This window comes from Lingula anatina, chromosome 2 (genome assembly GCF_051362555.1).
Source record: "Lingula anatina isolate TDL-2025a chromosome 2, LinAna3.0, whole genome shotgun sequence".
NCBI lineage: Eukaryota > Metazoa > Brachiopoda > Lingulata > Lingulida > Lingulidae > Lingula > Lingula anatina.
The window spans coordinates 10069156-10096503 of NC_141768.1; the positions used below are offsets into that span (position 1 = coordinate 10069156).

Sequence of the window (27348 nt, forward strand, 5' to 3'; positions counted from 1 at the left end):
GTTTGTATTTACTTTAGGATTATTCCATGAAAAAAAAATGTTTATTATTCTCAAGCTCACACGGCAGATTCTTTCCTGAAAGTCTACTTTATTAAAGATAAAATTCTCAAGTTACTGAACTGGTAGTTTACTTAAATCCAAAGGCGAAGTTTTACTAGATACAATTTTAAAAAATTGAAAATATTCTCCATTAAAGCCCCTCCAAGAAAAAGATTTTCTGTCAAAAGCCGAACTAAAAAAGCTGGACATCGGACATATATTTTTTAGAATTAGGGCTTTTGTGCTTTTTCAAAAGAGCATTTTCAGTAGTGCACAATTTCACATTTTAATTGAAAAATATATATTCTTATGTGAGCCATTTGGTTCTTCTTCCAACTTTTTACATTAAAACCTGAAATTAAGAAATGCAAGATTTTGGTGTATATCTGTTTGACACAAAAGCAAATATTTCACTGCAAGACATATGGGCCGTGCACATAAGTGTTTATCAATTGGGTTTAAGGTTGAGAAAAACCTGCTCTCCTTTGTAACAATTAAAAAAAAAAAAAAAAAAAAGCATTTATCAAGCAAATTTTGCAATTTATATTGAACACATGTCAATTGATCAACAATTCAACAATGTTTCTAAGTTGGTTAAAGTGATTGCTCACTTGAAGATGATAAGCATAGTGAAACTGAACCTATATATATAACGCTTTGGAATTACACATTTTACTTGTACACCTAAAGTTGAATAAACTATGAAACAGTCAACAATCTCTCATACAGCATAAGTGCACTTCCTTTTCATTATTTCTGCTGTCAATGAATGGAATAACAAACAGCCCACCCATCTTCCAGCTTTTAAATGCTTTTTCAAAGAGATACAGAACTGAACAGTAAAACTACATGGGACTCTTGATCAAAAATTGTTGGTCATCATACAGATTATAGCTGTAATCATATGCCTTATACAAAAATAACAATAGTGACCAACTTCATTGAAAGCAGGCAACTGTGACAGCAATTTAAGTGACATCAACTACTCCGCGACCAGATAGGGACATACCCCTTTTTGGAAAATAGTTATAAAACAGTAAACTTAGGTACAGAAAATATTTTATAACATAATATGAAAATAAACTATATATTTCAACCAAAGCTAAGCACTATTTAATTGTATATGGCCCCTTCTCATTTTTCTGAAACTGCATTTTACTGCCCTACTGTGTATATAATGGGCTTAACAAAAGGGAACTTCTACAAAATGACTCAAAATTAAGTAACTGATAATCTAAAATAACAGATCACCAGAACTTTAACTATTCACAAATACAGATGTGCGCTTTTTAAACAGCATGATAGAGTGTATTACATCTGGACCAAGAGTCCATAATTTCAAGACTAACAAAAGTTAACTAAGGAGTCCTGACTAAATAATTGTATTCATTTGGAACTATTTCATTCAGATATCAACACAGCTGAGTAGATATTTACTAATTCTTTTAATTTTCGGCTTTTATCTTTCTTTTGAAAAATTAGACCAGAAAATTAGGAGTTAACAAGTACATATACAAACATTACTTTTCAAAATAAAATGACAATTGTAGTGACACAATATTTGGTTGTACTGAAACTGTCATTTCTAAAAAAAATCTGATAATAAAAAATGCCACCCCTTGTAAAAATAAGGCAACTTTTAAATAGCTATAATTGACCAAAATTATATGAATATTTGGAATAAACATGACAGAAATAAACAGGTAAATGCAGGGATACAGAAGAAGTGTTCAACACTGAACAATCTGAATACAGTTTTCACTTAACTTTCAAATAAATGAAAATAATCTTCTTCAACAAGTTAAAGAGAAACGTTCTAACAGCCAATTTCTATCAAGGCACTTTACACAGGGAGAGTATACATATATATTTGCAATCCTACTTTCCACCCTTTCCCTTTGATATCTATCTACTGGTATATTTATTTTACATTTGGTTCTGCCAACACTGACTAGCAAATATAAAAAAAGCTATTTTTTGTCTAGTCAAAATCAATAATTTACACTTTGGCATTAACTTTTAGTCACATTCTGCAGCTTAAGTTAAAAACATGGCACTTTCCATTTTTCAGAATCTTTAAAACTATGAGACATAATCTAACAATAATCTAGTATGTTTCATTAAATGAATTAGGTTAATGAATGTATAAAGTAAGACAAAAATAATCAATTACAGGTAGTGAAAAACAAAATATAAACTTTAACCAAACAAAATGTTATGGTCATTTGTAAACTCTTCAAGAATGGCAAAATATGACTGCTGACTTTTAATTGCACTGCTTTGATTTGATTTTTAATTTATCAAAAAAGAATGAGATAATTGCATGTATGGCCTATAGCACCAAAAACCAGGGATAAGACTGCCATTAATGAAAAAGTAGGAAAATATGGTGTGGGGACCAGGGGGTGCCTAGGTCAATGACATTTTTGGCTCCCAAAAGTCCGAAATGTGGCAATGGTCATCCCTGAAAAACTTAAATTTTTGCATCAAGTGTGGTCTTTCACGGGAAAATTAATGCCCAGTAATATGACTGCCACACAAAACTTGATGGCCACAAAATTAATTTTCATAAAAAATTTATGCATTCAAAAAGACGTTTTTGATTGTTCTAAAGATACATATATATATCAGCATAACTTTAACAAACTAAATGAACTACTTCTAAGCAAATTGTATTAATTTTCACCAACTCAATTTGTGCACCTGTAACTTAAGTATTTAGATTATTTATTTGATATTATATCTTAAGTTTTATTCAAGGTGAACAGCCATTTCTCAGAAACAAGGCACAGCTGAAGCTTACAAAATTATGTTAAATATACACTTTGATCTAGCTGCAGGGCACACCTCTAAAAAGAGAGAAAAAAAGCTTTAAGTCAGGTTTGCCTATTAACTCAACCGCACTCTTGAATAATTCATTAATTTTTTTTTTGGTTATTCTTCGTACAAACATCGAACTTTTTTTTTCTCTTTTTACAATGGCATGTGAGCTTGAGTGTAAAAGTCTGGTTCTTCTTCTGGTTCTGTGTCGCTGTCTCCCTCCTCGACTGGAATGACACTTCCCTCGTCTCTGTCAAGCTAAAAGTAATAAAGTAAGAGTGAATTTTGGTGCAAAATGGTTTCAACTAACAAAGACAGTGAACCACAATATTTTGCCCTTAGCTCTGTAACACTATCATTTTTTCCTTCAACTGTGTTTGTATTACAAATCTACTGACATACAATTCAGAACTTTGATAATATTAGAAATTCTGAACCAAAGTGTAAATATTAAATATTATTAGATGACATACACGCATGCACACACAGACCCACACACCTTTCAATACATGTCCTTTTGCATTTTATAAGTACTTAGCTATTATATCAACTATTCTGAAAACTTTTATAATAGTTCTGCCTACCTCATGGAGCTCTTGCTCAGAGAAAATATACTTGAGCACAAAAATGCGCAGTGGCACCATAAGTATGAGCACAAAAGGCACTCCTAAAGCTGCGGGGGTGGACTTGACAACCCACAACACTGCCAGACAAAGGATTTGGATGACAGTGAAGATATGCATTTTCCATGTTCTTACCTTAAATACAAACATATATATTAGTCTATATTACTTAATCACCCATTTACTGGGAGTTAGATGCTATCACTTACTGGTTCGATTCACCATGTGCTAATTAAATCTTTTAAAAAATATTCCATTTATTTTATTTCATATAAATGAAATATGTTTAATGATTCAACATCAATTGCCATTTACTGAGGCAAAGATGAATTATGTATAACTTTTTATTAGTTTAGTTCTTTGATCATTGAAGCATAATAAGTAAAATAGTAGGAAGCTCTGAGCCTAAAGAAACCAGAAAAAATACTTCTTATTTGTTCCAATGTAAATGAGCATATATAGCATTATATTACTACTCCACTTTCAGTTTTCTCTATTTACTTTTCTGACAAAGCTGACGTCTGGGTGGTGTTTCACAGGCATAAATAGCAGCTGTATCCTCTCCACCATCTGTATACCACTGAGTGAGGCAACACCCATATACAAGAACACACCAAACAGCACAGAGAGGGGGATCAGACGCAAGATAGGGCCCATGGCTGCTGAAACACCTGGAAATTCAGAGCAGAGTCTCAGAACCAATATCATTCTATCTGTATTTAAGACTTGATTTGATGAATATATAATATCACTGCATAGAGTCCGCATTGCTGAAATGTTATTATTCAAGTCAAGATTGGAAGATTAGTTTTTCATAATAAATAGGCTTAACTCTCAAACTTCATGCATCTTACTGTTATTCACCAATTAAGTTTACATTACTTTAAGAAATCGAGTCTTAATGTTATTCACAATTGTCATATATTTATGTATTTCATCTTCTCTTTATAAGAGGACTGCTATTCACTCCTTACACTTACCAACCATAACATTGACAAAAAATCCCGTCATTCTTTGCTCTTTTACTTCCTCTATCTGTGGCCTCTCACCAGGGGCATGCGTGCGACTCATAACAGTTAACGATGACACATGTGCAACAGAGCGCACAGTGGCAGCACAGACAAATGGAAGGCCCAGGAAGGAGCATCCACAGTTCAACACTCCAATGATCAGCATGTCTAAATGGTAACCTGTCCCCTTCTTCAGCTTTCTTTCCTTTTTGTTCACAATCATTCTGAAAATGAATAAAGTTTTTTTTTAAATAAAATCATTTAAAACAGTGATAAGAAGTCCAAGATTAATGGAAACCCTTATACCAGGGCATAAGCTAAAAAGCCCTTACCACTGCCTGTAATAAGATTCCTCTAGTCCAGAGCAGGACTTACCCTGTGATCTGAGACTCCATGAAGACAAGAATGAAGACCAACAATGCTGGGATAAGTGCAGCAAAGATCTGCCACACCTGGATGAACTTGTGATGCCCCATAGGATTGACAAACCACCCCCTCTTTGTTGAGTTGGTTGGTGAAAGGCCATCAGGAACATTCAATTTCTGGAATTTTTATTTTTTCAATTTAAAAATGATATACTTAGATATGCGTGTAAACTATTGTCAGAATTTCGCTTTCTACTGAATAAATGTGGAATAAAAATTTCATTTCCATCTTTTGCTGTCAATCAGAATAGCATGACCAATTTTAACAATGATTTCAGCTCACTTCATGAGTTCAAGTGTACTATTTATTGTACAACAAAATGTTAAACATTTTGATTAATGGAAAATGCATACATATTATAAAATGTACCCCTTGTAAAATACAATAACTAGGTTTTAAAGCAATTCACGTTCTTAAAATTATATAATTATTAAAAAATGCTCTTACCGTTGTGTACACATCCTCAATGAGAAAATCTATCAGCACCATAGTAAAGATAGCAATTGGCACTCCAAAATCTCCTATTGCACGGCGTACCTGTTTAATGAGTAGATTATGGCATCAAACCTACTCAAAATTTATATTTCATTTTCCAACACTTCCCATACAAAACAAGTTTCTGGATAAAAAAAATTTCTTATCAAACAAAGGTAGAAAATAGGATGACCTTGTTCAATGTGAAATAATCATTAAGACCCAAATTATCTTTAATAATTTTATTTCTTGAATAATACACATGCATTTCAAGTGAACCAAAAAATCCAGTACTTACTCCCCTGCCTAAGAATTTGCTGTTCCTAAATCCCTTGAGAAAGAATGCGATACAGAAGGTCCCAAACATGAGTATGAAGGACATCAAGGCAGTGTTGGGCTGGTTGGCTGGCTCTTGCCCAGGTAGAGGAACTATCATCTCTTTTCCTCCACTGACCTCCACATAACTGGTATTTATCTCTCCATTGTTTTGCAGAAGAAATGGGATTGTTCCCTCAGCGGCAGTGCCATTGGCATTGTGTAAAAGATGTGCTGAGACATTTTTGTCTGGAAGATCATAGTGATCTGGGTACTTGGGCAGAAATGGATGACGCATGAATACCTGGAATTCAAAGAAATACATCATATGTGATCAACAGTCAATTACATAAAATGTAAACAATTTGGCCAGAAATATATGCCCTTGTTTTTTAAATGTATTTTCTTTCTTTCATAGAAATTATTAACAAATACTAAAATCTTGCTGCATTTTCTTTTACAAAAAATAAAGCGAAAACCACTGGTTAAAAGCTATTAAGGGTAACATGGTATCAAGATCTCAGTGTGAATGATACATTTTAAAATAGAGCAACAAACAAATACTTCACAATATTTAAGTGCTGGTGCTGGAGCAAACATTAGCAAGCAGTTCAAGAGGGGGAAATTAGCTGAACAACCTTGTCATATATATTATAAATATATAAAAAGACTGTTCAGGTTTATTAATGTACTATAATTTTTCGTTTTCAAGAGAGAGAAAATAAGTCTGGGGTATTATCCCAAGCCACAGCACACTTACTGAAACCAGCTTGTTGAAAACTTCATAGATGAAAATGAGGGAAATGAGTGATGCAAAGATTTCTTGGGTGAATCGTGTAACATAGCGAATCAAAAAGCTGCCATCAAGGGCCACCAGAATGATGGCTATCACAGCAAACCACATGCCAATCCAAACACGCATGGTCAGGTATTCCATACCATTGGCTTGGCAAAACTGAAAGACAACAGAAGTCACATGCCTCATAACAGCTTTCATAGTCTTGGCAAGTTTTTCAACCACTTTTTGTTGATAATGGTCCTGTCCTTCCATGCTGCCCACCCACCCACACATATCTAATAATTTTTCAATGACTTGTAGGTTCTATTGCCCAAAATTCTGCAATTGGGTCAACAAAATTTTTAACTTCCTTAAAGGTGATTTGAGAATCCTTTTTCAGCCACAGTGGCTGCAAACAACATAGCCTTAAGGGCCCATGATATAATTAAGCAAGAGTTTCTGGTTTCCACACCCATATATCAGAACGAGGTGTACAACTCTGAAGTGCAAGCTAAACAGAATAGTCTTCTGGAAAAAATCTCACTTCCAGGGCAAGGGTGAGGCCAGGAAGGTCCATAATACATTGGTTATAGTGCCAAGCTGATTTACAAAGCAAATACTTCAGATTGGGAAGTAGTGGTTCAAATAAACAATTCCATAATTTTCAGTTTTGGTATAGGAAGAGATGGAAGTTGGTGTCAAGTTTGATGCTGGGTGCTGATGCCACTCAAAACCTGCATTTGCGATTGATTTTTTTAAAAGCTAAACAAAAATACACCACATTTATTTTGATTGAACTAAGTCTATATAACATATTAATGTGGATTAATGTCTTCATACTATTTTCTAAAGATTAAATTATCTACCAAAGCTTTTACAGAAGAAAGTATTTTTAATTACAATCTAGAATCATTAATGAATCTCCTTGCAAGAAAGCCATTAATTAGATTCACACCAACTCTTCTTAATTTAGAAGAAAGAATGTTGTTGCGGTAAGAGTTAGCAATATTAGGGCTTACACTGAAGAAACTCTCCTCAAATACAGCAATAGGACCTGTAGCACCTATAATAAGTATGGGTTGCCCCGCAAACAGACAGAAGAGGGCACCACACATGGCTGAGCCTATCATGGTCTCACTGACACCTATGTACTGCTGTGTCTTCTCTCCTGAAAGAAGGCATCAGAATGAATGAATTATGGCATGAATGAAAGATTGCAAACCAATCTGGTGACAGAATTTTCAAATACCTTATTCAATGAGGTCTTTCAAATGCTAAACTTTCATCTTTTAAAAATCACTTTTATCCTGATAAATGCCAAAGTGGTGCAAAGCATTCCTTAGAAATATTTTTTTTCATACTCTATAACATTTTTCTACTGAACTTAAAAATACATTTAAAGAAAAGACAAGCTGTATTTACTTGCATGCACTCTTACCTAACAAACCTCCAAATGTAATGGCAGGAGAAAGAGCAGCGAAGTAGATGAAAAAGAAGGCTGCCAGGCACAGCGTGTTCAGGGCATCTTTCAAGTCAGACAAATAGAGAGGATAACGTTGCTTTATCTCAGAAATCATCCCTCCAAAACACCGCTTGGTCCTACGCAGGGGATCCATAGGAGGCTTCTGCTTCTCAATCTGTTCTTTATCTAAAAGTTATCAATTTAAAGGCAATGATACAGGAATGGTGATGGTGGTGGTAGGTGCATGAATAGTTCAATTCAGGTAGTTTTATACTGGTGGTGATATTATTACAAAGATCAACTTTCAATATTTCAATCACTTTTATAGTTATTTCACCTTTTTTGCATACAAATTATAATGGTAATTTGTTATACCAACTGTGTACCTTCTCTTTCTTTCCTCTCCCTTTCTTTTTGTTTCCGCCTGCGTCGGTTCCTCTTTCTGGCCATATTCATGATTGGCAGCAGTGTTTCTCTTTCCCAGTCCCCAGGGGGCAGCACAATAGATTCATCCAGAAACTCATTGATGGCACTGAGCAACTCCCTCTTGTCATCAGCTCTATAAGCCACTTCATGGAATCTCTGTAAATGACAAAATGTAAAGATCAATATCAACTTTGAAGTCTCACACCAAAACACGTTACAACTGTTGATCACTACTGAATTATCAGTTATTTTCTAGACAATTATAGCCAATACACATTTTTCCATCATACAATCAAGTTAACTTTTATTTTAACACAACTAAGCATACAAACCACTCACACCTAATTACTCAACTCACCACATTTGACATAAGTGTAGACATGGATCGTCCAATTTCATAGTAATCTGCACTGGTATCAGGAGTAATGTGTGGACCCAGCAAAATGAACAAGAACCTCACTGGCAACGGCACCTCAGTCAGACCACTCAGCATCTGCCCCTCGGCCAGCCGGACAAACGCTATGGCTGGTGAATCGAGGAAATCTACTTCTCCAACCAGGACAACTGTGGCCTCAGCATCTTTGGGTATCTTCTTCATGATGTCAAGTTCTGTTTTCATGTGTTCCTTAGCCTGGCTGCTGTTGCTTCTTTGGGATGCAACATCGTCCTGTTTATATATGTATAAAAAATAAAATAAATAAATAAATAAAAATATATACATAAGTAAATTTTTTCATTACTTTAAATCACATTCCGGTGAAAATTGACTGAAAATTTTTTGAAGCTTACAAATACATACTCAAAATACAGTTTGAGGAAATGAAATAGTTTTTGGGTGTATTCTTTCACACTAATCATGCAAACAAAATATAATGTGCTCAGCACATACAGCAGTGTATAGTAGTTTAAATTTGTTTATCAGTACGAGTGCCGTGATTTCAATGTACACACAATGTGCAACAAATGGTTCAGTCATGTTACATTTTTAATTCTAGATCTTCTAACAAGTCCCTTTCCAAATCAGCAAATCATCAAAAACCATCTACAACCATAAGAAACAACAGCCATGATAGATGATTCAAAATAAAGCTTCATGCCATGGCAAAATAAACCAAGCAAAAAGAAAAAAATCTATTAACAGAAAAATTCATACATTCTCTGTACAGAGACAAATATGAAATTTTTTAATCAATTGCATGACATTATGTGTAACACAGTGTAAGATAATGCCTACCACATAAAATTATTTCAACAGTTACATATTCAAAAGCGAAAAACTAAATATCTTTTTAACAAGATACCCAATTGATACCCAAATTTTTACCTAATAGATAAATAATAATAAAAAAAACAACTCATGCAAAATTGGTAATGAACCAAAGCACAAAAAATGTAAATACATGCAAATTTGCTTCAGCCTGGTGAATACAGTTATCATAAAAAAGAAAACAATTACGCATATGCAACCTGACATACCACATAGCAACAGAGTAACGAATTTATGGCAAATATAGCTTCAAATTAATATACATGTAATACTGATAAAAAACAGACAATGCAACAAGAGGCAGTGAACCACGTACCATGTTAATGAACCCTACCTCCTCCTCAATAGGGAGCTGTGTCATCTGATTGACAAAAATGATAATTTGAAAAAAATATTTATCTAAAATGACCTATGCAGCAATATTTCAAAGGCCCTGTAAAAATATCACTTGTGTATATATATAGATTTTATGTAATATAACTGACAGTTAAAGAGTTGTGGGTGTTAAGAGAAAGAACTGTAGATAGTTTTAATTCTACATATAATTTGGCAGTTTTATTTTCCTCATACCACTCTGAAGAAAGTCCAGAAGGTGAAATGAATTTCTCATGAATGACAAAGCATGTTACTTGAATCAGTTGAGAAAATTAATATCAAATGAGATTTTAGAGATCAACTTGGTAAAATAAGATGTGCATGTTTTCCCTGTCTTGATTACTTGCCATTTCTGAACTGCAAGTTATATTCATCCCGTGAACCCGGAGTGACTTAAAGTGTGGGGACAGTTGATAATTCTTTATTGTGAGCAAGAGAGGTTCAAAATGAGGACTCTATTTTTGTGGTATTTTTCTTTTTAATTTACCATTTGCCCAAAGGCCAATTTTGCTTAAGATCATATCCTCCATACATAATAACACATTTTGATATGCTTTATTTCTACACATTTTGGTAAGACCTGCTTTAAATAAATAAATAAATAAATAAATAGTTCCTCAACCATGAATACTATTTCAATTCAGCCTTTGATATTTAGGAAAGATTTCTAACCACAGCATAACATCTTCACATAATGGTGTATACAAACCTTATTTTTTGAGTCACCTTCTACATCCACTTTGACCTCCCCATCACAAGCTGTGTTATTTTCACCACTGTGGTGAGAGCCCATGCTTGCAAGTGAAAAGTTCTTTAGCAGGGAGGGTTTACTTCTGCAAAAGAAAAGAAAGAAAAATTTCTAACTTACTGAAATTGCGCTAGTACATTCTAATAAATCAAACTATTTCCGGTAAAATTCTACCTTCCAAATATTAAGGTAGACTTACATATGAAGAGTTTCAGTTCAAGGACAATTATTATTCATACAAAACTAACATGCTTTTTAACATTATCTCTTAAATATGAATTAAAAAAATCTGAGGTGAAATTAACACTAAACGCATTCAAAAAAGCTACAACGTAAAGTATAACATTCATGATCTATAGCAGGCTTTTTTCCCCTATACAATAAGTTATAATGTAGAATGTACCTTATCAAAAGAGGTACCAACAACCATTTCCCAAATACCAATCGAGCCCCATTTTCAGACATGTAGAACACAGTTTATCAACACGCACACAGATATATACAGGCATAACCACATGCACACGCACACATAACCACACGTTCACTGACAAGTTTACACATCCACACACAGAGAAAGAGAGACAGAGGGAGGGAGACAAGAAAAAGGTGCAAAATGATTGAAGTCGCGTCCCAAATAGAGCTGGAAACTGACCACGTACCCTCTTGAACTGTCCAAGCCTATCAAATTTTGGTAGGAAAAATTCCTGCGAATTAAAGCTTTTGTTTCGTTCACATGCCTGGAATCAAACAAGTCGACGTGAAGCAAGCACATCAAGAGCACAATAAAGATTCAACATTGCACACAGCAAACATGATATATAAAAGAATCAAATTTTGTTGAAACTTTTTTTTTGAAAAAATGTGTTTAGTGACACATCAAAGTGAAACATTTCAAATATGGTGCTTACCAATTGTAAGTCAAAACATGACCACGTGACAATCACTTTATTTCATCACCATAATAATACTCATATATACAAATGTAAAGATGACAACCACCTCTATGTGCAAGAACTAAAGCAATTATTGTGCTCACATGGTGCACCCTTAGAATAAATGTGTAAGACAATTTGTCATTTATTCTATCCTTAGAAGCACACACAGTTGTGCCGGTATCGGTAAAAAGCATGAATTTTCACTAGAGCTACTAACTAAAAATGCTTTAAATTAAAGGTTTAAAGGTAACTAAAATCAAATGAGTGCCAAATAAAACATTAGCATAAAAACATAAACAATTTCTATATGTTGTACATTTATATTATCACCATGCACAAAGAAGTCTAAAGTGCAATTAGTGGACGAAATGTTTCGGGGGAAGAATGGTCATAATTAGGCATAAATAACCATTCTGCCACTACATACATATATGTACTTGTGCTGTTAACGAGTATATACATACTTGTGCTTGTGCATCAGTGTTCTGAGGACATTGCCCCTGTCCTCCTCTTTGATCTGGTCTCCTATGATCATGATGTCCACTACTTTGTTTGCTATATCTGCCAGGGTAACTGCCTCCAAGTCCAGAATTATGGAGCCTGAATCACAAAGGTAACCACACTTTACATTTAAATGTTAAGCATGAACTCTTACACATCTGATCAAACAAATATCTAAAATCTCTTAAATATCTAAACCCAAAAGTCAGACGATTTAGTCTACATTAGTGCATTTAAAGCAAATATCAGTACTGACAAAACAACTTATGCAGAAAAACTTGTCTATTTGCTCTTTCAAGCTCTTGACTTGTGTGCTACTTCCTCAGGATATAAAATTGTACTAACTTGCCATATTTTTTTAAAATCCCATGTTATTTTGGGTGACTAAAAATTTGCGAGCAATTCTTACCAGATTCCAGTCCTTTCCTTAGCTCCAGCAAACTGTGAAAAGACAGAGATGCCACGTGAGGTTTCCCCCATCTTTCTGCTCCTTCCTCTACATCTTCCTCAAACTTAATCCACCTGGCTTTCTCTCTCCATTCAATCTCATTCTTACCACCAAGGTGAAGCTCATCCAACTCAACAAATATCTTATGAAAAAAAGGAAATGATTAAATTGATCAAATGGTAAAATGTCATCAGCTGAATTTCAATTATGGGTGGCCATTTTTTCAGATATTTTTCATCAATTTTATCATTGCAGGGTACAGAATTAGTCCCTTTCTTAACTTATTAAATCAGGAACTGAATGTAAAGGGCTTTGATTTGATTTAATCTGCCAGCATAAATTGTGTACCACTCAACAAATAAACCTAAACACATTAGTTATTTTCTTAAGGAAGATTTCAAAGAAATTGTAAAATTAAATTTAAATATTTAACCACATTTTGTAAACAGTGCCTCTTACCTCGTGTGGACTGTGATCGTATTTCTTGGAGATCTTGTTCTTTCCAATCTCTACAATGGAGGCCAGAGCCACTCTTGGTGTGATCTTGTGGCGCCGTATTCCACGGACATTTTCAAACCTGTGACCTGGAAATTGTTTAAGGGCAACACTTGTATGTGTGTAATCAACAATGACATCACTTGGATGTGTATAATCAACAATGGCATCACTTGGATGTGTATTATCCTCAAGGGTACCACTTGGGTGTGTATAATCAACAATGACATCACTTGGATGTGTATAATCAACAGTGGCATCACTTGGATGTGTATAGTTGACAATGGTACCACTTGGAGGTGTATAATCAACAATAGCAACACTTGCATGTGCATAATTAGTGAAAAACTAAATTCTTCTTTATTACATCCAGAATTAAAGTCGATGTCATTTCAAGAGAAGAATGCAGCAGCCCATTAAGAAAACAGGTGCAATTTTCCCTATTACTGAAATATCAGTTTTTATCAGGTCTAAGTAGACTATAACTTGAATCTTTCAGTTTAGACCAACTTCTGGTCTCAGGGTTCTTTTGTGGCACAGTTCTCATGCCTGCAACCAGACTGGCAATACCATCAAAAGTGTATCTTGAATGTGGCACTTACTAGACATATCATCCAGATCAGCATCCTGCAGATAAAGTGCCTCTTCTGGTTCAGTGGGAACTCTCTTCAGCATGGTGTCCATTTGGACCTCGCTGCCTTTCTGACGCCTCAGTTTCAAGTCCTCCTCTCCATGATGGTGATGTCTGCGGTGACGCTTATGGCCTTTGGAAGAGGTTGGCTTGCTGACTTCAGAGTGACTTGGAGGTGGTTGACTTTGAAATGAAACAGTATCATGAAACAAATGATAATGGATAAGTCATGTTTCAGATATTGGTTTGTCTGAAAATTATGTTCACTGTTTCAATGAAAATATTCAAGTCAAGAAGTTTTCACTTGTAATAAAGCAGTTTTTGGATTAAAGGACTGTCCATTTTCATAACATCTGGCAAGGTTTGTAAAACACCTCCAGTCTATAAATGGAAACAGAATGTTGACAAAATTGACAAAATAGGACACCATTCTTCTTCCCGAATTTTCACAGACCCAGTCTCCTCTCTAAAATTTTTTTTCATCAAAAATTCATTTTTTCAAATCTGCCCGTTGCCATTAAAAGAATTCTAGCATGAACTGGTTAAAACTCACTTTTTCATATCTTATAAAATAAATGTTAACTTCTTTAAATAAAAAGGAAAAAGGACAACTTCTAATTTATACTATTTTTCTCAGAAAGAAGGGTACAGAAACCAAAACAAATCAATAATTTTTTATATGAGTTCATGAAACCTCACCTATGTTTTTCTGCTTTATCTAAATCTTCATCACTATGGCCACCTAGAAAACAAAATTTGATGTCAGGCTGTTTTCAACAAGGTTTCCAACGACAAATAGTGGTTCAATACATTTAGCGTATTCTGTTAGATCTCACCGTTAAGATTGTACATAGATTTTCATTAGCCCATGCTGATGCTGAAGTTGCAAAATAAACCACATGATAGAAGAAACTATATATATTTAACATATCTAAAAAGTAAGATACCATCAGGAAAGATCAGTTAATGAAAATTAGATAACCCAAAATCTTCAATGCATTAAAACATTCAAAATGTCACACACAGAAAAGCAAATATAAATAAATAAATAAATAAATGATTTTACATGTATAAAAAACTTACCAATATTAAAAGTAACAGCTGGAGGTCCTGATTTGGTCTTTTCCGCACTGGGCACTGAGATCATGGGTCTGGCGGCATGCTGGGACACTTGGGGCTCATCAGCCACGTCTTCAAACATGGTCGAACGTTCAGGTACATCAGATGTTGCCAGACTAAACTGTTGGGCAGCCACAGAGTCTTTCGATTGTTTGGAAACCTTGGAATCTGATCTGGGTAACAAAGGCTGACGTGATGTATCAACAGTATCCTCTTGTTCTTCTTCACCGATGTAAAAGGCAGCCTGCAAAGAATAAGTTACAATCTTAGCTCCAGTTTAATTTTTTTCATAGATCCATACTGAGACTGGCTTGGAAGCTAAACTGACAAGCTTTGATAATCCCATACACCTGGGAGTAAATCCTTGTCTAATGGTTGACGTTTCTCACTCAGATGTTTTTGAAATCAATAATATCAGAATGAAAAAAATTTAAATGCTTCAGAAGTCTAATCAGAAGTACTGAAGATGTGGAAAGCTTTGCACTAAAATCTGGACTATGGCACAAAAATGAAACAAAAACTGTTTATTTTTACTGACACATTTCTTTCATTTCTTTTCTCATATAGTGTTAAAAAGGCGAGTGCAAACAACACTATAACAAAACTGACTGAACTGTTAATTTACTACTTTAGAACATAAAAGATCTTTTATTATCAAGGAATTATCTTCTTTAAAACTGACAAAACAGTATTTATATTTTATATGAAGCTATATATATGAATATATAACTGAATAGAAAGTTTATAATATGCACTTCAAACTACAGTAAGCTGGGTCTAAAACATGTTTAAAAGTTTATTTAGCAGGGTAAAAACTAGGATAAAAACCTTATAGAAGCATACAAAACACTAGTTTGGTAAAACAAAACAAAAGTAGAGTGAATCAGCTATTATTTGAGTGTCATATGATAATGGTGTGAAAACAAGGTCAGTGATGTTTGTCTTACATACATGCAAAATAAGGTCTGCCATAGAAATATGAATTTTATTACATTTTTTGTACAAAATAAAGATATTTTGAACAGTACTGAAGCAAAGAGGAACAAGAAGTGTTGTGGACCATTTTTTTTTTCATTTTTCCCAAAGTATTTGTATAATTTATAAATACATACAAAACAAACTCCACTTAAAACCTCAAAAGTCAGAAACCAGCCTTAACTGCTAAATATTTTTTCTCCCCCCCTTTCTTGCTGAAGGCACACTGGCAAAATTTCAATATATTCAATATATTCAAAATTACCTTTTACTTTTAGCCTTTCAAATCTTTCAACTTTTTGCCTGAAGCTTTACCTTGTCAGACTAAAATATATATATTTACTTGAATGAATTAATTAACTTCAATACAGGCCTCAACAGTTACTGCAGCCTCTCTATAGCAACATTCTAAATACATATCATGGGCACTAGGCTGATATTTAATACTATATTTAAAACAAAGCAGGCTATTTCTGATCTATCTATATAAAATGTGCAACATGTCATGCTAAAAGTGGGTAATGTATCATTGCTACTTGTTGGACAGTCCTTTCTTCCTCTGAAACTGTCATCTTTAAAAATATGTATATTTTAGTCTTTATATAATTACAGGATTCATATTCTATAGATGCATCCATCTTGGTTGCATCGAAATGATTTATGTGGTGTCTCTAAGAAGCTCCATAATAAAAAAAAACATCTTGATAACAGTCGGGCCAAATTCAGTGGAGGTAGAATTAAGATTCAGGAACAGTCTGAAATGCACCCCTGGGGCTAATTCTGACACATTTCAAGCCCCTCATCACCCCTATCTCTTATCTAACTTTGAAAACCAACAGCAGCATAAAAAAGATACAAGTTTGCAGCTAACAACCAATTCGCTACGAAAAACAGGTTTGTCAGTTACAACATAAACACATAACATAAATAATGTTTACAAGAAATGAGTGTTAACATAACATGCTCTAATGTAAAAAAGTGTAGTTATACAAAAGAGTGCCAATGCTGAAGAATAGTACACTACAGAAAATGATAGTTTCTAGTCAGAAAAGAAAAAGTAAATAAATGGACTGCTAGGAAGAGTTACCTTTTTTGCTTCCTTAAGGTGGTGTTAAGTGTCAAAATAAAAATAAAATGTATCAGATACAAAGCAATGTTTTGTCCCATTTATTGTTATAATAATGCAAGTTTTTAAAGAAGAAGCATAGCATTGAAAATGTATATTTTAAGAAATGATTGGCAAATATAAAACTACATTAATTTTCCCTCAATTTTATATTTTTTAATCTAAAAAAGCAATTAACTATGGATTAAGTGTCCTACCTGCACCAAGAACAATAGCTGACAGAAGACTGTAGATAGATAATTCTATAATGTGATTAAATGAGCAAGTTATTCTAATTACCCTTATAGTGTATGTACCATCCAGTTTTGAGTTGCAAAATAATAATAATAATAATAATATAATAATAATAATTATAATAAAAGCAACTCCCAGAATGAAATAATGAAATATGAATAACAAAATGGTTTACCGGCAGCAGATCTTTCTTTTTTGCTACGTTGTCACTTGTACTGGCACCATCTACTGTGTCATGTTTTATTTTTTTCTCTTCATCTTCGTTATCCTCATCTTTATCTTTCACATCAGCTAGATCGTCGCTATCCTCTTCAAAAACATGGTCACGTTTAGTTTCTTCCTCATAATCAGCTTCCTGAGAAAACAAAAAAGAAAATGATAAAACAGAGAGTGAATGAAAAAATGAATATATATCATCACAGGGCAGAAATCCATGCAATGCATATTTGTTTCCAATTTGCATCATTTAGCATACACTTTAACATCAAATGGTCATTATTTTTAATTATCCATCCCTTAAATTCAAAGCAGAAACACCTGCACCTATTTTCAGACACATTTATTCACAATCATAAAAACAATTAAAAACCCTAATTGAAAGAGCTTTCAAGGACATAAAGGGTGGCTTTCCTGTGGAGTTAATAATAACTTAAAGATGATTTAAATAAGTAAAAGTTCATTCAGTGGCAATTGTAAATGATAAAGAATTACATTTGCTGCAAGCAGAACTCTTTTGATAAAAAGAAAAATACTTTCACACAATCCCCAAAAATTAATTTACCATATCCCATTTTCATATTACAGTCCTTCCAGACAGCTCAATCCTGATTTTCTTTTTTTTTTTTAATCATCCATCAAGTTCCTTGGAATTTTATCAGAGACCAACAGATTTCTGATGAATAATATATAAAAAACAAGTTTCCAGGAAATCTGTTGTGGTAGTCAAGGAAACATACCATGACATCACAATGAAAATGAAAGAAAGGCTACCTGTTACACAACAATTAAATTTTACAACTTTCATTGTTATGGTCATGAGCTTAGAATATGTGCAACAATAGGTCCATTGTTGCAACAGAGATAACATTAAAGATGCCCAGTTTCCATTGTGTTGATAGTTTTTACCCTTATGTGTTCTAAAATGTGCACATGTACTTGTTTTTTTTTAATGGAAAAAAGAACGATCCTTAAATGCCATTTATTTGGCACTGGTAATAGTATGACAAAATTTTGCCTCTGGCTACAAATTTTTTTAACCGTGTCTTGATAAAATACAATGGAGTTGACTATAAAAATTAGTTCAGTTGAATGTTTTTTAAAACATACCTTAAAGACTTAATCAAGTTTTCCTGTTCAATCAAACAACAAACCTCCAAATTTATATCACTTACATTATTCAACTCCTCCACTCCCTTCAGACTGGGTGTAAATGTCAGGGACTTCCTGCCAGAGAAACTGCGACTACGTCCAGATGGATTTTTCTTCTTTCTCACTTTCTTCTTCGGCAATCGAAGAGAGTGAGCAGACTTGCTGCTGTACAGTCCTTTCAATGTCTGATGTATGTGTGGAAATGAAGAACTGCGGTGACCTAGGAACATACAATTCAGTTCATTAAGATAACTAATCACTTGCCACTGGAACAAAGCCGATTTGCACATATATGTTCTTCAACATTGATTGGGTGCAAACGTATTGCAAGGTGTCTGTAGGAAACAATATACAGTGTACGTGTAGCACTAACGGACAAGATGGCCGAGAGTAATTATCTGGATGTGATACATATTGATTGTATGAGTACTGTGATTCAATATCCATATTCAAGTCAATATATTCATTACAATTGCAACAGAATACAGGTTAATATGCTTAACTACATTTTTCATTAAGAACATTTTTTTCTGCATTTTCTTGCACTGTCCATCTGAAATTAAAAATGGACATATTTCCATGATCAACATATTACCACTTTAACCCCCCCCCCCTCCATACTGGCATTGGCGGCTTGACACCAGCTTTGAGTTAAGAATCTTTTTAGCGAAGATTAATAAGAGTTGTTGCAGAAAATAATTTCAATGCTAGGCACATGGATCTTGGAAAATAGTGCTCAAGGCAGTCATACTTTCAAAAATCACTTTCTTATTTGCACATGATCAGCGTATGTCTGATCAAACACCTAACCTCAATTTTGAAGCATATGAGATTACTTCAACAGCAATAAATTAAATATTGGGATAGACAGCCAATTCAAACCATATTACTTAATCGTATAAAATCAATAACATGACTTTTGCAGCAATGTCTTAAATAAGTCTTACTATTGTAGTCATTCTCATCAAAGTTCTGACTCTTCTCTCTGTAGTCATTGAATGGCTTTTGTTTCACCGGCTCCGAGTCGTTATAGTCTAAAACAAAAGGGAAACTCCTCTTGGGCTCAAACAGTTTCTCCATTGTGGCATCCAAGACATCTGATCTTGATGAACTGCCTACCAGATCCCCCACAGCATGCAGCTAAATGATAATAAAAATTATAAAACACATTATACTTTCATATTCACAACAAAAATAAAACTCTTTTACATGCCCTATGGCATTTAAAGAGAGATTGTGAAATTACTTGCATTAATTTTTTAGTTTTAGGTAAATAAATACAATAGTGTGGCAGTGAGCAGTGACAATAATTTTCAGGAAAATGAAAACTACATCATTGTTTTGTTTTTCAATTAATGGAACCAACTTAACTAAACAGTTAATATTTCATAAATACTGAGAAAACATTGAATAAGTAACAGTAACATTTTACAATGTGTCAAAAATACTCAATATAAATAAAAAAAACGAAGTGTCTGAGTAGGTAATTATTAAAAGGCATTTATGGACTTTCAAGAAAAATAAATTCCCCCAATTACTAGGAAAGTGAATCATACTAATTTATATAACATATAATTAGAAACACTTTTTGAGTTGGGATCCAAAATGATCCCAAAAATCCATATCTTCCGATTACTCTGAAAACAGCCTCATACTTGGTCTGTCACTTAAAAATGTTACCCATCTCAGACCTGAGTAAAGCTGGTAAATCAATGAACTGTTTTTAGAAAGAGGTTCATAGGTAAAAGAATGCACAGAATTTTTAGCTCTTCGCTGCAGCTTGGGCCACTGACATCTTCCAGGAAAAGGGTGCTATCTAAATCTAAAATTCTGAAGAGTGCAATGCAAAGAAATACTGGATTTTTCAAAAATTTATTTTACAGCCCCCTATGAATAATAATAATAATAATAATAATAATAATAATAATAATGTCTTACCTAATTCCCTATATTTTACAAAAATCAAAAATAGGTCCCTTAAGAACATCTCTTTTTAGATATCTTATTTTAAAATGCAGGACTTCATACCTGCCAGACAAGACCTCACGTCATCTGCTTTTTATCACAAGCATTTGCAGCTTTTATTTTGACTTTTGTGAAGTATTCATGCACTAAAAGAGGTTCCTTTCAAAATCAAAATTGTAATTCACCTTGAAATGGTGATGTTTGCATATAAACATAAATTTGTAACTGATGTATGAACACTATTTTAGGCAGAACATATGAAAACAGAAAGGCATAACACCAGTCCAAAATACAGCGTAACATTCTGTTTGGCTGATTTTAACCTTCACATTCTCTTATGCAAGGTCACAAATGGAAGCATTTGACGTAAGTACTTTGGAATTATGTATACTGTACACAGAAACTCCCCAAAATATTCCCTTGATTGCAATTTGTCAGAAGGTAAATATACTGTGATGCACAGATAGAAAAAGAGATTGGAAAATTAAATATGTGGAAAAAAGGTACTTCTCATTTACTAGTCCCGTTCACTAGTTGTTTTCATCAACTCGCATGTTTGGTATCATAATTCATTCAAATAAAGAATTAAAACCGTAATAAATGATTATTAGAGCACAGACAAACAAACAAACAAACAAACCGATAAACGGTATAACTATAAAAAAAAACATAACGTCCTTATTTGAGGTAATAAATAAATAAATAAATATGAAACAATAATAAAACACATACAATATACTCTCACCTCAATGTCTGCCTCAATACTACTCTTGCTTGGTTCTGATTCTGCCATCCTTAATGTCTAGGGTCACCTGAAAAGACAGATAAAGAAACAAGATCAGTCTTCTATCACTTTGCCCCAATAGACAATTTTTATAGGGATCAGTCTTGGACAAACTATTACCATTAAAAAATATTTCATCAAACTACAACAGATATTCTTTCAGCAAAGTTGCCAACATGACAGTACTCAAAACAAGAGGTTAATAATGTCAGTTCTCTATTTGCCCAGGCTTGAATCTTCAAGGATATATACAAAAAAGTTCTAATTCAATATCACACCTCTACTGCCACCTCTCAGAATGGCACCAACCTAATAAGCGATGACGACAAAAAATAGGTGAGGCACTTACAGTGAACCTCTAACAGGGCAAAAGAGGCTATTATAAGATGTACCTTAACTGGTCAAAGACAAGGATATAAGGTGTGTCAATACTGGGTACAGCATTTGGTAATGACCATCTAGTGGCAGTTACTTAATGACCATGCAAGAAGTTATAATGAGAAGGAGTAGAAACGGGACATCAATTATCTCTCTCGTCCAATCAAATCGCAGCATTCTTTTCAAAGCGGCGTCCTTTGAAATTCGATCCTCGTAACTGGTCTAATCCTCCGCTCGCCTCCGCGTGACTCAAGACGGAGAAGCTGAACCAGTGCGTATACGTCTTGATTTATTCATGTTTAATGCGAATATTTGGAAGTTATACTTAGAAAAACGCCAAGTCGAGCGATATAAAGGTGAGTGAGAGTTGATAATCTGCTTTGAGCATTGTTTTATGTTCATACGGTGGCTGTCAGTCAAATTTCTCTGTGCAGAAAGCAGCGTTAGCTCGAAGATCTGAGGCCGATTCAGCGGGGCCTCCATGTTTAGGACTTTTTTCTTCTTAAGTGCGTGATGTATGCACATAATTTATGTTTTTCTGGTTAGTTAAGCACGTGCATCATTACAATACATCACTTTGGTATTAAATGAATCAATCCTTTAGATGAAAAACATCGTTTCAAATAGACAACTTTTCATCCGACTTTTTCAAAATGGCGGGTCCCTAAATTGGTTAGAGACAGTTGGGTGACAGTTTGGGACAATTTTTGGTAATTTTAACGTAATATATGCACATAATTTATGTTTTTCTGGTTAGTTAAGCACGTGCACCATTACAATATAACATTGTGATATTAAATGAATCAATCCTTTAGATGAAAAACATCGTTTCAAATAAACAACTTTTCATGGGACTTTTTCAAAATGGTGGGTCCAAAATTTGATGACAGGGAACTCTCGGAATTTTTTTCAATTTTTTATTGCAATATGATGTTTGCAGAGTTTCGTTTAGGATATAGAGTTATATTTTGTAATGAATTCCACATTTACTCATTTCAGGTTGAAGAGAATGCAGGTGAAAGATCTTTAGTTTTGCTGGCAGATGTACAAGTAGCCATAATTGAACAGTCAAAATGATTGTTTCCAGCAGCAGCTTGATGAGGCACAAGGCTCTGTTTTCTTACCGCCACTAATATTAAACTATAGTGCACAAGAGGTGCAAGTTTTAAAAGGGAATTTAGTGGTCCAAGTTTTAAAAGGGAATTTAGTGTTCACTGGCTAATTGTCTAAAGTATAAAATAAAATAGTCACCACATCAAAATAAAAACTAACCATTTTTGTATTGCTTTAATCACTATTGGGTGTAACAATATTGACATATTTTCATTGCTGGTACTTTGTTTTAGATATTATACAAGTTGCTCGAATGTTCAAGTTGAAATAAAGCAATATCAACCAATAAAAATATTTCTTTGATTTTTTCTTTTAATGAATTTAAACTATCAGTCTACTATTAGTTGGCCTCCTGTAATAGACAATGATATAAACAAAAATATGTATTACTGAAATTTTATTTAGAATCGTACTAAGTGCAATAACTTATTTTCATTTCCCCAATTTTCCTGTTTAAGCTCTACCTGGTATATAAGCAATAATGTGCCAAAAAAGAAAGAAATGAGGCTGGCATACGGAAATTGCAAGTACTACTGTTTTGTGTACACGGCTGTGAATTGAATGTGTCATTCCTGGATGAAGATAAATTTCCTTTACACGACAAAAAGAATTTAAAATAAATATGAGACTTCTACAGGTGCAAATTTTAGCGTTGAAGGTGGGTTTGTGAAATTGTTCTCATACATTCTTGATGTGAAACTAATTTTAGTATAACTAATTGGCTCTAGATCAAATGAAGGTGTATCTCGCATGATTTGAGTTTTATTTCCCAAAATGGTTGCGTCCAGGCTTGAAATCTCTCTCTACACCTTTCTGTAATCCCACCATGTTTTCTCTGTGAGATTATTAGAGACTTCGCGAGGCTTTATCCCAATTGGCTGAAGCAACCCACGTGAACGGTTTTTGAATATGTATTAGGCACAAGCTCTCCCTAAGACCACCAGCTGGGTAATTATTAGGATTAAGCCCGTTACGAGGATAGGATGAAAGGAAACCCCTTGTTTCTACTCCTTCTCTTTATAACTTCTTGGACCATGCAACTTGCAGGAAGACCCAACTGAAACCACATTGGATCTTTGTCAATCTGCTGTCACTTTATATACAACAGTTTCATTATTCCCTTAAAAGATAGTGTTCACTGTAGAAGTTGTCTGCAGGTGTTATGTTTTTGTAAAGGATCTTGCTTTTATTCTCCAGGTAAATCTATGATTTCTTGACATTGGTTTTAAATTTCTAAAAAGGCAGCACAGGACCTATATGAACCATTGGTTCAATAACTAGAGGGTTCTGGAACAGTAAAAAAAATTGCACCCATGTTATAATATAGTGGGAATCCCTAGCAACCTAACAATACTCCCTCAGTCTTGGGGGACTGTGTATGATCTCACCTGACTCGTATTGAACTCCCAAATCTTCTACATGCTTGCAGATTAAAGCAAAACTCAGAACATCACTGCCAGCTTCTAAAACAAGTACTCATTCATTTCTCTTCTACATAAATTTTATAGGCAATTTTAATGAGGACATATGAAACTTATATGACTTGTGCACAACAATTTTTGCCTTTAAACATGAAACTACACTTTATGACTTCATCGTTTATCTTCTATCTACAATGATTGCATGCATTATTGCTTGTCTTTATGACTTGTCCATATACATATATTAAAGACCTACGTATCATTCATATTAATCTTATAGAATATTTACATGACCAACAAAGTCAGTTGTTAAATTATGCAGTTTATTTTATCACAATTTCATTTATCTCAATTGAACAATTTTATTGTAGGATCACCGATTCCAAAAATAACAATTTCACATACCTTAATCCCTCACAAAATCATTACATGTGGCAACCCATATCATAAACTACATATTTCATACAGGCCAAGTCTGGTAACAAGCAAAGGAAACTTCAGACCCATGTACACTGACAGCCCTTTAGATCAAATATTGCATAACATGGATTTGTTGAAAAAATTTGAACCTAGAATGGTGGTAACATCTTTCTTACATCTGTAGTACTCTAACAAGAAAGATGTCTAATTTTGGCATTAATGGTAAGTATACATACAATCAACACATGCCACAATACAAGTACTAGTACTAGGCTTACCCAACTACCAGACTCGGCAACGAATGATCCTAAATTCACGGGTAGATCGGACCACATTACCCGTTTTCAAGGTGTGCGTCAGTACATGCTTCGAGATATCAGACGCGACACCTCTCTTGCCTAGTACGCGATATGATTATGATGCTTCTCAGCAGGACTAGAAAGTAATGCATCTCATCTCTAAATTTGTTCTGGGGTATGATACTGTGAAATGCATACTGACGCACACCTATGGGTAGTGTGGTCCGATCTACTGGTGAATTCGTGATCATTCGGTGCCGTATCTGTTAGTTGGGTAGGCCTAAGTACACTGCAAGTACAATACCTGGTGTAAGAAAATTTTAACCTAGGGTAGGATAGAGAGGGGCACATGTACCACCCATTTTCTTTTTAAATATAACTGTTTTCATCATTTTAATTTTATCATACCACCCTCTATTCATACAAGCAGACACTTGGAAAGATGCAAGTCCATCTCCCGACCCCCCCCCCCCAACCCCCGCTCCGTCAATGTAAAACATATCTAACAATGACCATATATTTGAACACAAAATTTATAAACTTTTGAGAAAAAAATTGTTAAACAAAATAATAAAAATATAAAGACTATAATTATTGAAGTTTTCCTTCGATCTTTGTACAGGGCACTCACCATTGGTGAGAGTCTTCCATCCACATGATAAACTCCAGAAAGTCTGTTCACTATCTGCCTGGGATGGTCTGGACTGGGATGATTTTGACTAAATGTCCAGGTCGAGTGGGGACAAGTTATGAGGGAGAGATAGTGAATTTTGTTTACACTTCTCAGTTGTAGGCTGTCAAAAACTTGTATGAATACATAACACCTAATGAGTCAAAGGACACTATTGAGGTGCAAAAAATGTGTTGCTCTGATTAGAATTATGAAGCTAAACCAAAGCCTATGTATAAAATATAAATATCTCTATCAGATTTCTTATCAGGGATAAACAAAGTTGCAAATCAACACTTGTCTCCGCTTTGTTATCAAATTTCATGAGGTCATGCAAATAGTTACTTATGACAGCTTGTTGTGATCACTTCATATATATTTCTATAGAAATACATTTGAAATGATCCAGTCGTACTTACCTCTGAAGCTCATGAAAATTAATTTCATGGGGGCTACAAATTTAGACTGAGTATAAAAGTGCAGTGGTCTCCACATCTAATTATGACATGTAAAGTTTGAACTGAATTTAGTTGTCTTTTATCTCAAACTACTCTAAGCCATTTCCTTGGGGTAAAAAGTGATTATCATCAAAATCAGTCATGACACGTACAGTTTCTTATGAAATTAAATGGTCTCAACATCTTAAAACATACTATCTATCATGATTTACCAAACCTGGCCAAACGACAAATATACTTCGCGGGGACATTTGAAAATTGTACTTCAGTCAAGGCTTTTCCCAGTGAATCATCCAGCCATCATTTGGATGGCCGCTGGCACCACTGAACAGCCTATATTTTCAAAGACTGCAGGGCTCGGAATCTCGAAAGGTTCGCTATGTTGCGCACACGCTCTAGCATGGCTAGCGTGCGCTATCCCGTATCTCGAAAGAATCGCTATTTTGAGCGCCTGCGCTAGCATGGCTAGCGTGCGCTATCCCATATCTCGAAAGCTTCGCAAATCCCGGCCGTGCGCTAATGTCCAAATCGCCATTAGTTTCGAGGCTATTATTTGCGGCGATACAAACTAGTCGCAAAGGCCTCTGTGTATGCAAAATTCGTCATTTTAATGTGTCTTTCATGTAATTAAACATGGTGGCAAGTTTGGGTTGCTAGTCATAATAGCATATAATAAAACATATAACTAAAAAAACATGGAAGCTTTTAATTGATTGAATCACAGTTCACTGGTACCTCTGATAGAAAAACTTGCGGTAAATATTCACGTGAAGAATGCCAAAGTCATGTTTTATCATGCAGAAAAATTTCAAAATTAAACATTTCATACATCATTTTATATTTTCTGGTGAATTTCATTCATCTGTGTAGTCTATTGATAATAATAATAAATTTAAGTGTCATTTTCCACACAAAATGAAAAAGCAGAAACAAAGCATTCGGCCGCACCGTGACCTTCCTCAATGTCTATTATTGTGAGACTGAACACTACTCACCAATGTGTCAGTAATTGTGTCAGTCCAAGCTTCGCTTATTGAATTGTTTTTTGACATTTTATTGGTGTCAAATACTTCAAATATCAGTATTTGTAATTATGATATTCCTATAAAAAAAAACAACCTCTTGATTTGCATCATGGTGAAAAAAATTGCATTTTGTGTAATTGTGTTATGACGTCTTCACTTTACGCGGCAATCGAATATTAGTAGAGTTTGAGGTTATAATTGCGTTGCGTTTGCTAAGGCT

General features: G+C 34.2%; 1 protein-coding gene across 7 annotated transcripts in view; it reads right to left on the bottom strand.

The window, feature by feature from the left end:
- Nucleotides 1–558: 558 nt before the first annotated feature.
- The window catches only part of LOC106157034 (band 3 anion transport protein), a 31807-nt gene continuing 5017 nt past the window's right edge, over nucleotides 559–27348 (bottom strand). For 3 of the 7 annotated variants that reach the window (XM_013532509.2, XM_087005629.1, XM_087005627.1), the window contains exons 2-26: nucleotides 21306–21372; nucleotides 19543–19735; nucleotides 18619–18815; nucleotides 17403–17582; nucleotides 14857–15136; nucleotides 14473–14515; nucleotides 13745–13956; nucleotides 13107–13231; nucleotides 12609–12789; nucleotides 12163–12298; nucleotides 11423–11500; nucleotides 10725–10848; nucleotides 9957–10001; nucleotides 8732–9040; nucleotides 8334–8529; nucleotides 7924–8133; nucleotides 7505–7653; nucleotides 6468–6662; nucleotides 5691–6011; nucleotides 5366–5455; nucleotides 4868–5034; nucleotides 4463–4716; nucleotides 3984–4153; nucleotides 3444–3617; nucleotides 559–3117 (exon numbers count right to left, since the gene is read on the bottom strand). In XM_013532509.2, coding sequence (XP_013387963.2) covers nucleotides 3013–3117; nucleotides 3444–3617; nucleotides 3984–4153; nucleotides 4463–4716; nucleotides 4868–5034; nucleotides 5366–5455; nucleotides 5691–6011; nucleotides 6468–6662; nucleotides 7505–7653; nucleotides 7924–8133; nucleotides 8334–8529; nucleotides 8732–9040; nucleotides 9957–10001; nucleotides 10725–10848; nucleotides 11423–11500; nucleotides 12163–12298; nucleotides 12609–12789; nucleotides 13107–13231; nucleotides 13745–13956; nucleotides 14473–14515; nucleotides 14857–15136; nucleotides 17403–17582; nucleotides 18619–18815; nucleotides 19543–19735; nucleotides 21306–21353 — 4182 coding nt within the window. In that variant the 5' untranslated portion in view covers nucleotides 21354–21372 and the 3' untranslated portion in view covers nucleotides 559–3012. Of the gene's footprint in view, nucleotides 3118–3443; nucleotides 3618–3983; nucleotides 4154–4462; nucleotides 4717–4867; nucleotides 5035–5365; nucleotides 5456–5690; nucleotides 6012–6467; nucleotides 6663–7504; nucleotides 7654–7923; nucleotides 8134–8333; nucleotides 8530–8731; nucleotides 9041–9956; nucleotides 10002–10724; nucleotides 10849–11422; nucleotides 11501–12162; nucleotides 12299–12608; nucleotides 12790–13106; nucleotides 13232–13744; nucleotides 13957–14472; nucleotides 14516–14856; nucleotides 15137–17402; nucleotides 17583–18618; nucleotides 18816–19542; nucleotides 19736–21305; nucleotides 21373–24223; nucleotides 24738–25606; nucleotides 25804–27348 lie in introns of those variants that run through there. The other 4 variants (XM_087005628.1, XM_087005630.1, XM_087005632.1 and 1 more) reach the window with 4 other exon arrangements.